Source organism: Crinia signifera, chromosome 2 (genome assembly GCF_055691185.1).
Source record: "Crinia signifera chromosome 2, ASM5569118v1, whole genome shotgun sequence".
NCBI lineage: Eukaryota > Metazoa > Chordata > Amphibia > Anura > Myobatrachidae > Crinia > Crinia signifera.
This window is the reverse complement of record NC_139218.1, coordinates 218,474,979-218,492,958: the sequence shown is the minus strand read 5'-3', so window position 1 is coordinate 218,492,958 and position 17,980 is coordinate 218,474,979. Positions and strand designations below refer to the sequence as shown.

General features: G+C 39.1%; 1 protein-coding gene across 4 annotated transcripts in view; it reads right to left on the bottom strand.

The window, feature by feature from the left end:
- The window catches only part of BCAS3 (BCAS3 microtubule associated cell migration factor), a 1,098,472-nt gene that overhangs the window by 484,656 nt on the left and 595,836 nt on the right, over positions 1-17,980 (bottom strand). For all 4 annotated transcript variants that reach the window (XM_083173740.1, XM_083173742.1, XM_083173743.1 and 1 more), the window contains one exon: positions 12,554-12,750. In XM_083173740.1, coding sequence (XP_083029866.1) covers positions 12,554-12,750 — 197 coding nt within the window. The remainder of the gene's footprint in view (positions 1-12,553; positions 12,751-17,980) is intronic.

Here is a 17,980-nt window from a genome sequence, read left to right as displayed (position 1 = left end):
TATTCATTGTGGACTACCTATTGACTACCTACCCACACGCTCTGCCACTCTTTTATTAGCACCAGTATCATTGTAGCTTTATATATTGCATTATATCTATACTGGGAGTACCCTTTATGTGCTGGACTCCACCTTCTATACATTGTCCTGCTGATTGCTGCCTATATTCTCAAAGCTGCCATGTTATTTTACACATTTGATGGTGTGCTAGCCACCGCCATTTTCCTCTGTGACCAGTGTACAGCTGAAGGTCTGTCTCTTTGGTGACTCCCTGTTCGGTCTAATACGTATTGGATCATGGAGGCCTCTGTCCAACAAATATTACGTGCGGTTTACACTTCTACCGCCAGGCTCCTTAGAAGGATGGATGATATACAGGTTCATAGCCTGTCCTATACCTACTCCCCTGAGTGGTTTGCCGAGATTGTTGAGGATGCCCTGCTTATACTTATTGATCCTGTGAATCTTGCTTCTCCAATACAGGTTCCTACTCTGGATATATCCTTTCCTATGATCCATACCAAAATTTAATTTATTTGCTCTTCCATAGCTGAATGTTTTGTAGATGACGCAGTTCACCTACTGATTACTTTTTTTAATACGATGGAAATGATTGGATCCTGGAACTTTTAAATATCCTGGATGTTCTCCTGTTTATCCTTGAGCGATTGGGGATGAGTCTCCTGAACTAACTTTGCTCTTTTAAGGAATCGATTGTTGGCCGCATTAGTCTTTTATTTTATGTTACTGTATGTGCTATTATAATTTAAGATTTTTTTTCTGCTTGCCTTTATTTTTTGTTAATTTTAACACAGGTGGACATTTCTGCACCCTGTTTGTATTACAGTATGCTATATTTGACATATTCTGTATCGTGCTCTCCATGACTGCACATTATAAAAATGTTGATGGATCCTGGTTCTGCATACTTAATAGCCACTGGGTCAACATCCTATTCTATCCATATGTCTACTACCCGTACATTGGTGGGAGGGTTATACTCTAATGTTGCTGTCCTATCCTGATGGTATTTAATTGGTGAGCAATAGGTCACTGAACCCATTAGTCCATATGTCCTTTATCCGTCTGAGGTTATAATCCATACTGCTTTCTATGCTATGATGCCACAAGCTTATTGCCCCGTTTAGTCCATGTAATAGTTATCCTTTTATTGGGGGAGGGGGATAGAAGACGTAGGTTAGAATTTTTGGTAAGTTTAGCCGACACAGAGTAGTTTATATCCTGTGGGTAGACAGTTCTGGCTAGGTTTTGGCTAAGACCACTAACTTACCGCCTCTTTATGTTTAATGGGGAGATTGGGTTTAGGTAGATAGTAGGGAGGGGGTAGATCGTTATTGGGATCCAAGTATGGCTGGGTTGGGGGTAGGCTATACAGGGTGGGGGGTTATAGGGGGGTTGTGTTGGGGGGGTTATATTTTTTGTTTCAATGTATAAATCCTTATGCTAAGAGGACGTTATAACACTACTATAATACTTGATTCACATTCAATATGTGGACATTTTGTTTAAATCTCCTGTAACTTGGTCCTCTATGCCTTACTGTACAACCGATGTCTCCTAATAAGTTATTGTACAGTATATGACTAGGCTGACAAATCTGAATATCGGATTGTCGTGCTAGCACATCCTGTTTGGGGCATATATACTTTCCATATGGTCCTACATTTATCGTTTCTACTACATGCTGATTATGTCCAATGTATACATTGTAATAATGGGAGGGGGTTGTTTGTGTTACACATTTTTAATGTGTTTATTGAAAAAAAAAAAAAAAATTATTGAATTTTATATATATATATATATATATATATATATATATATATATATGTAACGTTGCCAGTCCCTGCTGTTAACTTGCATTGTTGACCTTTGAAAAAGCTGTCAGTTGGATGGCGAAACATGTCAGGGAGCACCTGCTGATTTTACTTGGGGCGATTCTGGTCTGATTTCCACCCCTTTCCCTATCCAATTTCTGGAGACATATTCCACCTCTGCACTACTTGGGCTAAACAGCTGCAGTATTAATTCGGGACACCACCACCTGCACACATTACAATTCCGCATCATTGTTGAGGATTCCCCGCACTCCAACAGGGGCTCAATCTCCATCCTCCAGCGTGAAAAGAATTCAGCAAGGTATATGGACCCTTCCAATTTCCAGCTATATATGGACTGACCCAAGGACTGCTTCATTCCCACACAAACGTCTCCTACCTCAGGGTAAAACGGGACTCCAGACCAATAAGTATCAGACCCAATCTTTTTATTTTTCATTAAGTAATGTACATTTTTTAACGATATAGAATATTGTATATTTTGTGCAACAAATTGTGTTACATATGCATTCATTATTTTATACCTTACCCAGTGCAACTGCACGCTAATACAGCAATTTTATCTATACAGAAATACATTTTTCATGTTGATATAAATATATTGTAAACCAATTACTTATACTTTAGCGCTCCACCCACCTCTTCCCCATTGTATTTCTCTTAGGGGTTTGACACCCCCTAGTAGGAGCAGCTTGACAAAACCACCCTAATAGGCGCCCTATAACTACAGGCCGCAAGGCTACTAGTTAGTCTTTTTTACATTGTTGACCATGCAGTCAACATTGTACACAGACAAACTGGGGGGGTCGGGGGTCATCGTAAACAATGAATGGGAGCACGCATCGTTAATCATATTGAGCTTTGCACTAGCTGATATGAACGATATATCGTTAGCGCTATATTAACTAGTGTGTATAAGGGCTTAAGTCTTTGTTCAAGTTTTAAGTTGAGAAAGGGCTTGATATTGGCTTTTTCGAATGATGGTGTATTTTTTTATAACAGTCCACCTTTAACCATAAACTTACCAGTTGGACAACACCCAACTAAGAGCAGAGCCTGGTATTTTTGTTAAGGTGCCTTATGATGTCCGTCAACCTTCTGGTAATTGCTTTCAAACTTTTAATGCACCATAATGAATATACTTTTTTGGAAAGAAAAAGAATATGCTTTTCTGAAGAAAGACATAATCCCATTTTCCTCAAAGCACTGCAGTTTATATTGTGCAGTTGTTTAGGGGGACAAGGGGGGGTGGGGTTTAACATAGCACTCACCAAATTTCTGTATATTTACTATGTACATCTAGAATTCTGCACCCTAGAAAATATACCCCTAAGATTCAGATTATATTAGCCTTTAATTGGAATATGCCTGACAAGCTGGCAAATGATGTTACTACTGCATCTCTGCTTGCTTGTGACTGACATACAACAAACAGGAAGTGACCAGGCTGGAACCTCTATCAGTCCATCTTCAATGTCACTAAAGTTTTTTTATACTCATTGATTAATTTAGCAATTACTAATGTGGAGAAAGTTTTGGATCATCTATGATGTGCTGTATCGCTGCTAACACTAGCTACATTTTCTTTTGTATGGTCTCATTAGCTAGAATTTTATTGGGCTTTCCCCTTTGGCTTTTAATTCAAATGAAGGCTTGTGCTCAGATCACATTCCATCTGTGAGCCTTGAGAAACGCTCTTGCTGTTGTAATGTAAAACTTGTATTTTTATCAATGACATTCATGACGTTTTTTGCCATCTGTATATTTCTTAACAGTATTCTTGGTTCAGTACTACACATATACTGTGCATCAGTTAAAGTGGTTCATTTTGTGAGTCCTCTATAATAAATTACATTCACTCTATACCTATCATAGGGAGGAATCAGTTAAGAGTGTGGGAGAATCAAGCAAAGTGTGTGTCTAGAATTTGGTGAAGCACCAAGCTGTCTTCTAGCCACTACGTCTTCCCAAACACATGTACTTGGCCAGGCAAACCAGTGGGAAATGGGGGATAAACTACATAGCCAAAAGTATGTGTATATTTGAACATCACAGCCATCGTGCTTCAAAACATCTCATTCCAAAATCATAACATCTCATTCCAATGAATATGGGGTACAGTAGGTCCTTCTATGTTGCTGTTATAACTTCCATTCAACTGGGAAGGTTTCCCACTAGATTATGGCTACAGAAAATTCATCCAGCCACAAGAAGGGGTTATGTAATCCAGTTAAGCAGAATTTTTTTTCCTAACATGCAGCAAACCTAGATTTGTTTATAAAATATGCAACTGGTAATGTGTGATTCCTCCCTCGAGAGAAAGTGTTTCCACTGCTGAAATGCTGGTGTGCTTTACACCACTGCAGGCAACAGGTGGATTGGTGCATGGTGATATGATGTTTTCTGTATGTTTTGCTGCTCAGCCATGGAAACCCAATCCATGAAGCTGCTACATACAGATCTTTTGCAGATATTTGTTCCAGGGGCATGCTGGAACTCACAAACGAGTATTGCAACTGTGGACAGAGGAATTTATTTCAAATCCATGGCAGTTAGGAGCTTATCATACGTGACAAGTGAAAACAAGACTATCACTCATTGTGAAATATGCCCCATAGGGGTAAATGTATGAAGCTTGTAGAAGCATACCCTCCAACATCAGTGTCAAAAATCGGTACAGGGGTATGTGGCCATAGAGGGCGTGGTCACGTGTAAAGGGGGAGTGGCCAATTCCCCCCCTTTACTATCCACTACTTATGGTGACAGGCTAGGGAGAGAAGGCTGGCCAGAGGGGAAAGGAGCAGGCTACTAGAATAAGGGAAGTGGCTGCAAGCGCCAGGGCCAGAGCAGTTAAAGATACCGGCTGTTTCCTATGAATCTCCTGCTCACCACATCAGCAGCAGCATCGCCAGGCCCCGACATCACCGGCTGAGGGGGGAGAGCTGCACATACACAGGCACCGGCGGCAGCGTCTGGATATTGCAAATGCGCATGCATGAATGCGGAAGGGTCTGCGTGGCTGCGTCATGATGCAACGCCCGCTGGCCAGGACCCGCAATGCACCACTGGGAACGGGTGCACTGTGCAGAAGAGGTGTAAAGGGCTGGATAATCAGATTCTCTACCCGCTAGGACCGATTGCCTGTCTGAACTGAGAAGTAGCCTGAAACCACCATAAAATGGTACAATCGGTACACCTTATTTTAGACGGTACAGACCTTTAAAAAATGGTACTGTACCGGCAAAATTGGTACAGTTGGAGGGTATGTAGAAGTGGTATTTATCTCCATAAAGAACGTTATGTGCAAGGTGATAATGCACAAGCCAATCAGCTCCAATGTGTTAAATTGACATTTAGGGACCATCATCAGGAGTCACTAAAGTCTGCAATCTTGTACAAATAGCACAGCTTAGACCATGCAGCAGGTAATGCTGTGGTACTGTATGTGTACAAGGTTGCAAACTTTAGTGACTCAAAATTATGGTCCACAGAGGACAGAAATGTTGAGTGCCTATATACCTTGGATTGGATGTTTTCTTCATAAATACACAGTGGTTTTTAAGTGCATTTCTTGAATCTGTTGAGTGCTTCCTAATTTGATATGCAGGTGTCAGTGCACCACAGCTAATCGTTTGTTTGCATATATATATATATATATATATAGAAACAAAAAGTCTGTGAATCAAATTAGCGCTAAATGGATTACTTGTAGAAACCAGTGGAAGGTCCAGCAAGACAGCGCTTATAGGGACAAGTACACCAAAGTCCAAATTTTCGGGACTGCAGCTCCTTCTTTAGTGAAACCCCGGACTCATAGGGGATAAAGGAGATCTGTTCAAAAAAGAGTAGAGGAGGAGCGCTCCATAGTGTGAAACAGTAACAATTTATTGAGCAATAATAGCCAGACCCCGAGACATATGACAAGACTCGTACCGAGGGTAAAACGGCAGTGGGCTGGTTACCACGTGATATATATCAAATAGCCTGGCAAACTCCTACCGCCGTCCGGGGCTCTGAGGTGGACACACGATCTCCCACTGCAGACGCAGCGTGTCGGACCCACAAGCAGGAACAGACGCAGGATGGAGAGGCACAGGTGAGCAGCGGCAACAACGTCACCAAGGCACGCCCTAACGCGTTTCGTCAGGAGACTTCGTCAGAGGGCGTGCCTGGTGACGCAGGGCCGCTCATATATATGGGGGAAAGCACGCTAAGATCCAGCCCCCTGGCGACCATATGTCCAATGGAACAAGTGCAAACATCAACGGTTGCCAAGGCAGCATACCGCCCATAAAACATAGCATACAGAATGAACAGGACGGAGTAGATTACATTATAATATAGCGAGAGCACTCTGCCAGAACAGGACAAATTCTGCTACATAAGCAAAACATAATCCAGGATGCATCAAGCGAATTCATATATAAATGCACACAAATGATACATATCAGAAAACAGCAATAATAATGGGAACATACATATTAAAAGACATATCATAAAAATATTGCACATACATAATAAAAGACGTATCATAAAAAATACACAGTAATTCATAAAAAAACACTGCACTGTAATTCATGTTAAATATTCATGATAAAAAATGAAATTTTTATACAAGATATATAAAAAGAAATTTATCTATGTTCTTGTAAAAATTAATTCATGGAGATTATATAAAAAATTCATGAAGATTATACAAGAACTAATATAATGTGATAAAATTTATCAGAACAAAAAAAATTAGAAAAATTAATCAAAAAGAGGAAAGCAGCGATTCATCGGTTTATGAAGGGTGTAATTTCATACCCCTCATTCAAGCCATTGGGGGTTTGTGTATTGAGGGTTAGGATCCAAAATGTTTCCCTCCTCAGAAGGGCACGGTCTCTATCACCACCTCTTTTGCCCACTGGAACAATTTCAATACCAATAACTTTCAACCCAGAGGGATCACAATTATGTACAGACTTGAAGTGTCGGGGTACACTATGATTCTGAATGCCGTGTTTAATATTTCTGATATGTTCAAGGATGCGCACTTTTAGAGTGCGTTTAGTCTTACCAATGTACCTTGAACCACACGGACAAGTCAAGAAGTATATTACATACACTGAATTACAGTTAATAAAATGCTTAATGTTAAAACTAGTATTAGTGGGTGAAATAAAAATCTGGGATTTTGAGACAAACGGACAAATTTTACAGTGACCGCAAGAATAACAACCTTTCAAACTCAGAAACGATGAGACAATAGGAGGATTAGCAGCAACAGGTTCTAATTGACTTTTTGAGACCCAAGCATTAATTGTTTTAGCTCTTTTGTAGACCACCTTTGGCCGATCTCCAATATGAGGGCCCAAAATCGGGTCACATTTAAGAATATGCCAGTGTTTAGAAAGCATACTTGCAATTTTCTTTTCACCTGTATTATACTTAGTTATAAACAGGCAATCAGCATTATTTTCAGATGGTACATCTAATTTCTTATCCTTATATTGTAGGATAGTTTCTCTATCAGACATTCTGGCTCTGTTAAGAGCTGAGTCGATGATTTTAGATGGATATCCCCGTTCCTTAAATCTCTCGACATAGATGTCAGACTGAGTGTCAAATATCTCTAAATCAGTACAATTACGGCGTAAGCGTAAAAATTGCGAGAATGGAATATTATCCTTCCAAGCTTTATAATGACAGCTCTCATAGCTCAAATAACTGTTGCTGTCTACATTTTTAAAAAAAGTGCGAGTCTGAACATGGGGAACCTCAGGAAAATTCTCAACGCTGAGTATCAAATCCAGAAATTCAATTTTTCTAGAGTTAAAATTAGAGGTAAATTTCAAATTAAAAGAGTTTGTATTAATATCTTGCATAAAACAGTCAAAAGAACTCTCATCACCTCTCCAGATAACGATAATATCGTCTATGTAGCGACGAAAAAATTGGATATTAGGGCGCCAGGGACCTTTCAACAAGTCAGTTTCCCATTCACCCATATACAGATTGGCGAGGCTTGGGGCACAGATCGTGCCCATCGCCGTGCCCCACACCTGCAAGAACCATTCGCCCAGGAACTCAAAATAATTGTGAGACAGTACAAACTCCAAACAGTCACAAATAAAGTTTCTTGTAGTTTCTAATATAGAAATATCTCTAGCTAAAACTGTATTAATAGTAGAGATGGCACCACTATGAGGAATAGCCGTATACAGGGATTGGACGTCGATAGTAGCCCAATTACACTCCAAATCCCATTTTATATCTTTAACCATTTGGAGCATGTGGGTGGAGTCTCGCACATGAGATTCCAGTTTTGGTACATAATTTTTTATAACAGAATCCACAAGTTCAGAGACCCTAGATGTTAGAGAACCCACACCTGCCACAATTGGGCGGCCGGGGGGTTTATCCAAACCTTTGTGGATTTTTGGCAGATGATAGAAGGTTGCCAAATTAGGGGATGAATTATTCAGATATCTATATTCATCCATAGAAATGACCTTGAGGTCCAAGCCTCTTTTAAGAAGTTTTTGCAGGTTTAGTAAAAAGGGGGAAGTGGGATCACCATCCAGACGGCGATAGGACACTGTGTCACCAAGAAGTCTATGAGCCTCTGTCACATAGTCCTGGCGGTCCATTATGACGATCCCACCCCCCTTATCAGCATTTTTTATAACAATATCCGTATCAGCAGACAGATTTTTTAACGCCTCAAACTCTCTTCTAGATAAGTTGTTTCTAGAATGATTTTTTGGTTTTATCATTCTAGAAACAACTTATCTAGAAGAGAGTTTGAGGCGTTAAAAAATCTGTCTGCTGATACGGATATTGTTATAAAAAATGCTGATAAGGGGGGTGGGATCGTCATAATGGACCGCCAGGACTATGTGACAGAGGCTCATAGACTTCTTGGTGACACAGTGTCCTATCGCCGTCTGGATGGTGATCCCACTTCCCCCTTTTTACTAAACCTGCAAAAACTTCTTAAAAGAGGCTTGGACCTCAAGGTCATTTCTATGGATGAATATAGATATCTGAATAATTCATCCCCTAATTTGGCAACCTTCTATCATCTGTCAAAAATCCACAAAGGTTTGGATAAACCCCCCGGCCGCCCAATTGTGGCAGGTGTGGGTTCTCTAACATCTAGGGTCTCTGAACTTGTGGATTCTGTTATAAAAAATTATGTACCAAAACTGGAATCTCATGTGCGAGACTCCACCCACATGCTCCAAATGGTTAAAGATATAAAATGGGATTTGGAGTGTAATTGGGCTACTATCGACGTCCAATCCCTGTATACGGCTATTCCTCATAGTGGTGCCATCTCTACTATTAATACAGTTTTAGCTAGAGATATTTCTATATTAGAAACTACAAGAAACTTTATTTGTGACTGTTTGGAGTTTGTACTGTCTCACAATTATTTTGAGTTCCTGGGCGAATGGTTCTTGCAGGTGTGGGGCACGGCGATGGGCACGATCTGTGCCCCAAGCCTCACCAATCTGTATATGGGTGAATGGGAAACTGACTTGTTGAAAGGTCCCTGGCGCCCTAATATCCAATTTTTTCGTCGCTACATAGACGATATTATCGTTATCTGGAGAGGTGATGAGAGTTCTTTTGACTGTTTTATGCAAGATATTAATACAAACTCTTTTAATTTGAAATTTACCTCTAATTTTAACTCTAGAAAAATTGAATTTCTGGATTTGATACTCAGCGTTGAGAATTTTCCTGAGGTTCCCCATGTTCAGACTCGCACTTTTTTTAAAAATGTAGACAGCAACAGTTATTTGAGCTATGAGAGCTGTCATTATAAAGCTTGGAAGGATAATATTCCATTCTCGCAATTTTTACGCTTACGCCGTAATTGTACTGATTTAGAGATATTTGACACTCAGTCTGACATCTATGTCGAGAGATTTAAGGAACGGGGATATCCATCTAAAATCATCGACTCAGCTCTTAACAGAGCCAGAATGTCTGATAGAGAAACTATCCTACAATATAAGGATAAGAAATTAGATGTACCATCTGAAAATAATGCTGATTGCCTGTTTATAACTAAGTATAATACAGGTGAAAAGAAAATTGCAAGTATGCTTTCTAAACACTGGCATATTCTTAAATGTGACCCGATTTTGGGCCCTCATATTGGAGATCGGCCAAAGGTGGTCTACAAAAGAGCTAAAACAATTAATGCTTGGGTCTCAAAAAGTCAATTAGAACCTGTTGCTGCTAATCCTCCTATTGTCTCATCGTTTCTGAGTTTGAAAGGTTGTTATTCTTGCGGTCACTGTAAAATTTGTCCGTTTGTCTCAAAATCCCAGATTTTTATTTCACCCACTAATACTAGTTTTAACATTAAGCATTTTATTAACTGTAATTCAGTGTATGTAATATACTTGTTGACTTGTCCGTGTGGTTCAAGGTACATTGGTAAGACTAAACGCACTCTAAAAGTGCGCATCCTTGAACATATCAGAAATATTAAACACGGCATTCAGAATCATAGTGTACCCCGACACTTCAAGTCTGTACATAATTGTGATCCCTCTGGGTTGAAAGTTATTGGTATTGAAATTGTTCCAGTGGGCAAAAGAGGTGGTGATAGAGACCGTGCCCTTCTGAGGAGGGAAACCTTTTGGATCCTAACCCTCAATACACAAACCCCCAATGGCTTGAATGAGGGGTATGAAATTACACCCTTCATAAACCGATGAATCGCTGCTTTCCTCTTTTTGATTAATTTTTCAAATTTTTTTTGTTCTGATAAATTTTATCACATTATATTAGTTCTTGTATAATCTTCATGAATTTTTTATATAATCTCCATGAATTAATTTTTACAAGAACATAGATAAATTTCTTTTTATATATCTTGCATAAAAATTTCATTTTTTATCATGAATATTTAACATGAATTACAGTGCAGTGTTTTTTTATGAATTACTGTGTATTTTTTATGATACGTCTTTTATTATGTATGTGCAATATTTTTATGATATGTCTTTTAATATGTATGTTCCCATTATTATTGCTGTTTTCTGATATGTATCATTTGTGTGCATTTATATATGAATTCGCTTGATGCATCCTGGATTATGTTTTGCTTATGTAGCAGAATTTGTCCTGTTCTGGCAGAGTGCTCTCGCTATATTATAATGTAATCTACTCCGTCCTGTTCATTCTGTATGCTATGTTTTATGGGCGGTATGCTGCCTTGGCAACCGTTGATGTTTGCACTTGTTCCATTGGACATATGGTCGCCAGGGGGCTGGATCTTAGTGTGCTTTCCCCCATATATATGAGCGGCCCTGCGTCACCAGGCACGCCCTCTGACGAAGTCTCCTGACGAAACGCGTTAGGGCGTGCCTTGGTGACGTTGTTGCCGCTGCTCACCTGTGCCTCTCCATCCTGCGTCTGTTCCTGCTTGTGGGTCCGACACGCTGCGTCTGCAGCGGGAGATCGTGTGTCCACCTCAGAGCCCCGGACGGCGGTAGGAGTTTGCCAGGCTATTTGATATATATCACGTGGTAACCAGCCCACTGCCGTTTTACCCTCGGTACGAGTCTTGTCATATGTCTCGGTATCTGGCTATTATTGCTCAATAAATTGTTACTGTTTCACACTATGGAGCGCTCCTCCTCTACTCTTTTTTGAACATATATATATATATATATTTATTTATTTATTTGCAGTTTCTTATATAGCGCAGCAGATTCCGTTGCGCTTTACAATAGTTTATATATATATATATATATTGAGAACAGACCCTTGTTTCGCGCCCACAGGTACTATAAGTGATTATGTAGACTGCCTCGCTTACAAAATCCCATTTGACGGGGATGGGAAAAAATGTGGCGTACAGTTGTAAGATGGCGCCCCTAGTGTTGATCTTACTATTAGATCAGAAAAGCCTTACAATATTTATCTTCTCAAAAGCATGTAAAAGAAGTCCATATATTTCAAATATTTATTAAAAAATCTCTTATTCAAACATTAATGGCAACATTTCAAATGACAATGGAATAGTTTCTGGTAATTCAGACACTTGAATATAGCAAATGGAAAGAAAGGGGATTTGAGACCTTTCCTTGGGTTAGACTTCCCAAGCTCCGAGACCGCTGCTCCAGCCAAACAACTCCTCTCAGGCGCCCTTGGGCCACCTTTGGTGACCCTCCCATTTTTTCCAAACTTGAATATAGCAAACAAGAAAACACAACGCGTTTCTACGCCTTCTGGGACTTCATCAGGGTTTTGAGTTATAGAGATTTATTTCAGACAATTTTTCCGAAAACTATAGTTTTCAAAATTATTTTTATTTTTTGCTAAACATGTACTGGGGACATCTGTAACTGGCACTACTGGGGAAATAACATGTAACTAAATATGCACAAAGACATGATTGCTTGGTATTCACATTTAGCGTCTGCGATAGTACACAAACTTTGTTTCATGTTTTAAAACCTTGTTTCATGCACAAATAATATATATTTGTGTGTATTTCATGTGTTTGATGTGTTTATACAACATAAATGCAAGATACCTCATTAAAATATAAAAACATTCCAAACTATCGAGTAATCCATTAGACAAAATTCTTCTTTTCCCGAGCATTTTGTATAAGGGATACTCAACCGGTATATACATAGATGTTACTTCAAAATAGTCTTAATAAAAAAAATACTGATTTCTACCTTAGGCTGTTTAGATCAAGGTCATCTGTGTCAAACTCCAGCAAAGGCTGTGGAGTATCACTTGGGCCGTGTGAGTGAAGCACCGAAGAACTAGATGAAATCACTGTTGTTTGCCCAGAGGGATGGATAGTTTTAAACTGAAACTGAGGTCCCATCCACAATCGTCTGTGAGGTCCAGTATGAGTCACTATTTCCACCTAGAAACGGTACAATAAAAAACTTTTTAAAGGACAAAAATCAATTCAATCTTATCAAAGCTGTTTTGTTATAAGAAAACATTAAGCGTTTACTGTTGCGAAGAGATTATGGGCCTTATATAATAGCCTATGAGATGCAGGCATGGGTGTGATTCCAATAAATCTGTTTTGACAATAATGTAAAAGACAACACTCATACGTACCCTCCCAGAATGGCCAGGAGGGTCCCCAAAATCGGGCCCCCTGTAAGGGTGGGCAAGACTCCCACCTTAAGTGGTGACCCATGCATCTGTCCCCGCATCCCCTCCCCCTGACGGTGAAATACTGGCATTCGCGGCTCATTAAGGAGGGGCAGGGCTAAAATGACGCAAATTGCATAATTTAGTACTACCCCCTCCTCTAAGAGCCATGAATAGTTTAATTTACCGGGGGGTGGGGCTTACTGGCGACAGGCCCAGTCCCCGGAAAAACTGCAGAGAGGATACTATAAAGGTAGACAAGTATGCACTAGGCCAATTTTAATATTTAAGATTGCTTGTTTAAACCATTTGCAAAATCGATAGAATGAAATCCACACCTCACAGGTTATTATTGGAGAAAACAACACTCATTCTAATTTTTTGATTGCAAACCAACCACTATCTCAAGCCGCCCAATGCATGCATTTTCAATAACATGTACACAAAAGTAATGCCCAACGCAGTCAACTGGTGTTTTGTCAGCTGTCGCCAAGTGAAATCACAGCACATTAGGGGGCATATATAATAAAGTGTAGGTTTACAGAATAGTAGATGTTGCCCATAGCAACAAGATTCTAGCTATTTTCTTCCAGAAGGTGCTAGATAAATATCCAGAATCTGATTGGCTACTATAGGCAACAACTACTTTATTAAATATACCGCTAGGACTGGCAGGTCCATTAACAAATAGTGAGCTACAGATAATTATTTGGCTAAGCCCAAAAGAGCAAAAATGCGTGTATGAACGGTTCTCATGTTTAACAACTTTTGGCATAACTAGCTCAACATAAAGATTGTTTTGTATTTTACTTTAGTAAAAAGTGAGTTTTGTTTCTTCCACTTTGTGCTCATCTTCAATAGCTAAAACATTAACATTGTTCATTTTATAAGGATGTGTTTATAAAGTGTTAAGAAGGCTACAAGCATACTTTAGAAGTCTTAAGGCCCATACACACTGGGCGACTTTGAGCTGAAAGTCACTCAAAACACCCAGTTTGAGTGGCTTTCAGCCCAAAGCAGCCCAGTGTGTATGGCCCGGCGATGAGTTATGAGCACTGCTTTGAGGACGGCTTTGCTTCGCTCTGTGCTAGGCAAAGCCGTCCTCTCCCCGATGACGGTGCCGGGGGAAAGCCACTCAGTGTGTATACACTGAGCGGCTTCCCCCCCAGTGATGAACATGGTCATCGCTGTCCATACACGCTGTGCATAGTCGCCCAGTGTGTATGGACCTTAACAGGGCATTCTTGGAGGTTTAATTTGCTGTGAAACATCTTTGTTGGAAGTACTTTCAAATCTACCTCTTTTTTTTTTTACAAATAAAAATATTCTGCTACATATATAATTTTCAAAATGAGAAAAAAAATACGACACTGTTTTCCAGCCCCTGAGATTTTGTTCTGTTTATTTTACATTTAAGATTCAATTTTTTGCATAACACCAACACAGCTGAGCAAATATTTGGAAAATTGTTAGGGACATACGATTTTTTAAAATAATATGTAATAAAATCATAAATGTAACACCAAATGTTAATAAATATTATTTTAGAATGTTAACAGAATTGCGGTTACACAAGTTAAGTTTTACATGATGTTACAGTGCAAACACATGTTATTTAAAATCAACTTTACAGAGTAGAACAGATATAAAAACACCAATGAAAAAATAGCCTGGGGAACGGTTTTATAGCATGTATGAAAATTGTTTAATGTAGTTTTTTTTCCCCCCAGAGGCTGTGTACGATAACTGTACTATGTGCCAACAATGGCAGGTATGAAAAGTGCAAATAAATGTGTACCTGTCAGGCAAGACCAAACATTTATGCATTACTAATAAATCATAAATTATGTATAAATGTAATTGTTACCATATTCCAGGTTTTGGAATGAAATTGGGCACTAAGATTTGGCCTTGGACTTATAACAAGTTCATTTTGGTTCCAGGTTAATGTACTAATTTAGTACAAGATGAAAACTATAACCTCAATCCTGAATCTCTATGCTCGTCCATAATACCAATTCCCAATCCCCGAGCCCAGTCCTACATGCTCAATTCCTAAACCTTACTTACAATGTCTCACAAAAGACCAGGGCACTACATGTGTAACTCTGGGCTGACAATTGAAAAAAAATTACATTTTAATACATTTACAGTACGTCTATAAACTAAAACCTCCGTTAAAATAGACAACAGAGGAATGTGGTGAAATGTCATGTGATAAGTTATCCAATCCCCAATGATAAGTATCTTTAGAGTGTTTATCAAAGTCCCCAAAATGAAACAGAAAAATAATAAAGCTCTATAAATAATGGAGAGTCTCTATATACCTTATACCCATTGGGGGAAAGTTACTAAGATGGGAATAAGACTTCACATGTGATGCTGCTATGGGTAACCAACCAGAATCAACTTCTTATTTATTTAGCATCCTCTAAAAGATAGTAGACAGGATCTGATGTGAAGTCTTATTCCCATCTTAGTAAATTTCCCCCATATACAATCTCATTGGACTTTCCATGACTGTCATATGCAAATAACTTAAACACATCCAGTATTGTACTATAAATCTGAAGATCTAAAACAAGGATGCATTGGAATCTTGAGTGGCGGCCACAACACGAATGCCAGAATAAAGACATCACTGGAGATGCTGACGCTGGAATCCTGACAGCCAGCATCTCAAACGCAAATATGCCAGACTATGTTACCATTAGACCATTGGGGCAGGGGGGTTAAGGTTTAGGCACTGGGAGAGTTAGGGTTATGCTGCAGGGGTTAGAGTGGGGTGGTTAGACACTACCAGGGAGTGTTAGGTACTGAGGAAAAGGGTTAGGGGTTGGTCTTGAGTGGGGAAGGTTAGGCATCAAGTAGGGGGAGTAAGTAATGGGGGATGGAAGGTAGGTATACAAACTCTGTTCATTGGAATGTCACTGTCTGTCTTGTGACCGCAGGCATCCCGGCTGCTGGACCAACATATGTATTCCCTAAAACAAACAGATAGATCACTTGCCTTACTCACTATCCACTTTGTTGAATACAGAAGTGGAGTGTGTGGCAGATGACTCCCTGAGCAAAATCCCTTGGACTATGAAAGTGGTACACTGTAGATAGAAGATATTGTACATTGTATATGTGTAAGCCATTATCATGTTTTAACACAGGGACATTAGTATCTGTGTCAAAACATGATAGTATATATAACCATGATAGTATACATCCTCTAACTAAAGAAACATATTTAAATACATAAAGTAGATATAAATTATAATCTGTTGCATTTGGTGTTGCAATTCTATCTAGAGCTATTGAGCTTTAGATATAAATTTAATCAAATAGTGATAATCTGAAATGAATTTTGCAGCTATTTTATACTTTGAAAAAGACAGTTTGAACATGTAATAATTTCCACATCAATAGCATATGATTAAGTCTAAAATAATAGCTATTAATATTTATTGAACTGACTACGAGTGCTAGGCTGCACTTTTGTTTAATGTTAATGGTTTTGTGGAGTTGGCATTCAGTACTTCTCCCCGGTTAATATGCAGTTTTTGGCAAAAAAAAAATGTTGAAACTCATAACTGGTCCTCCACAAACTCCAACCACACCCTGCTGGCATTTACTGTTGCGAAAACAACAAAACAAACTCACTTTTTGTGTGAACCATCATATATGACCTACAGTATATAATAAATGAATGTACTTGCTATAACTATCCGTGAACGAAGATAAAAATAAAATGACTGGTCCATATAATACTTTCCTTATGCTACTGAGTTATAATAATATGTATAGCTTTATTCAAGAAGAGATAACAGCCATTTTAGAATGTACCATTATTGCTAAAGAAATCTGCGTGTGGAAACACTTGCCTCTCTCCTGTTATACATTATTACTTCACAGCTCAGCTCCTAGGATTTGTCCAGGCAAGAATTTTGAATATGTTGCTAGATTTATGAGCCTTGAAGGCTCTGAGCATACAAAAGTCTCTCTCCTGCTACCTTTTGTTTCGCACCATTCCTTGGGTCGCCCAAAGAGATTACAGTTACTTCCATAGAGTGTACCTCACGATGCAGTGCAAATTAGGCCACAGATAAAGCATCCTGTATATTTTAAGCTCAGAACCATCAGTGTCACAGAGCCGAGAGGTAAACAGATGCCTTTGCAGTTTAATCGAGGCTATGGCCAGATGTTCCTATTCACTCTCCTGTTGTGTGCAGGACAAACATATTGTATCTACTTCACACTGACAGCACACATTACCCACTATTCTAATTGAAAAGTTGAAGTGAAGGGCAGCCTTTCTCCATGCATTCTGTTATATTTGATGACAACAGTTTCATGATGAAAATGAAGCTTAAAACAAATATAGTGGAAAGAGCTGCATATTGCTGGCAAGAATAAAAGTTTTGAATTCAGCCACTGAAGGTTGCAGCCTTTGTCACTTGGCACTTTCTGTGTATTTAGTCACACATGTTCTATGGCTAAATACGCCTAACTGGTTGTGAAGTAAGTAATATATATAATGTTCTGAGATGAGTGCCAGTGACAGATAAATGGTATTAAGCACACCAGGGAATAGGAGGTGGTTTATACAGTGCTTTAGTCTAATTACTATGGCTGACAATATTTACTTGACATAATAAATAGTCAATGAAAATAAAACTTACACTTATATGTATGCACAATAACAATGTTTATACTTTTCTGCATTTGATGTGAGAAAATGTTCGTTTTATACAAATATGATTTAATCTGCAGCGCTTTTATTTTATGCTGGGAATACATGGGCAGCTAAAGGTCTCTACACACAGAGCGATTATGCCCAGCGTGTATGGACAGCGATAAAGGGAAAGCCTCTCAGTGTGTATGCTTTCCCCCCGCCCGGCGCTGTCAGCGGTGGGGGGGAGCTTTGCGCTATGCAAAGCCATCTTCAAAGATTTCACTGATATCAGTACATGTGACAATGGCTACAGCCCCATTGTAAAAAA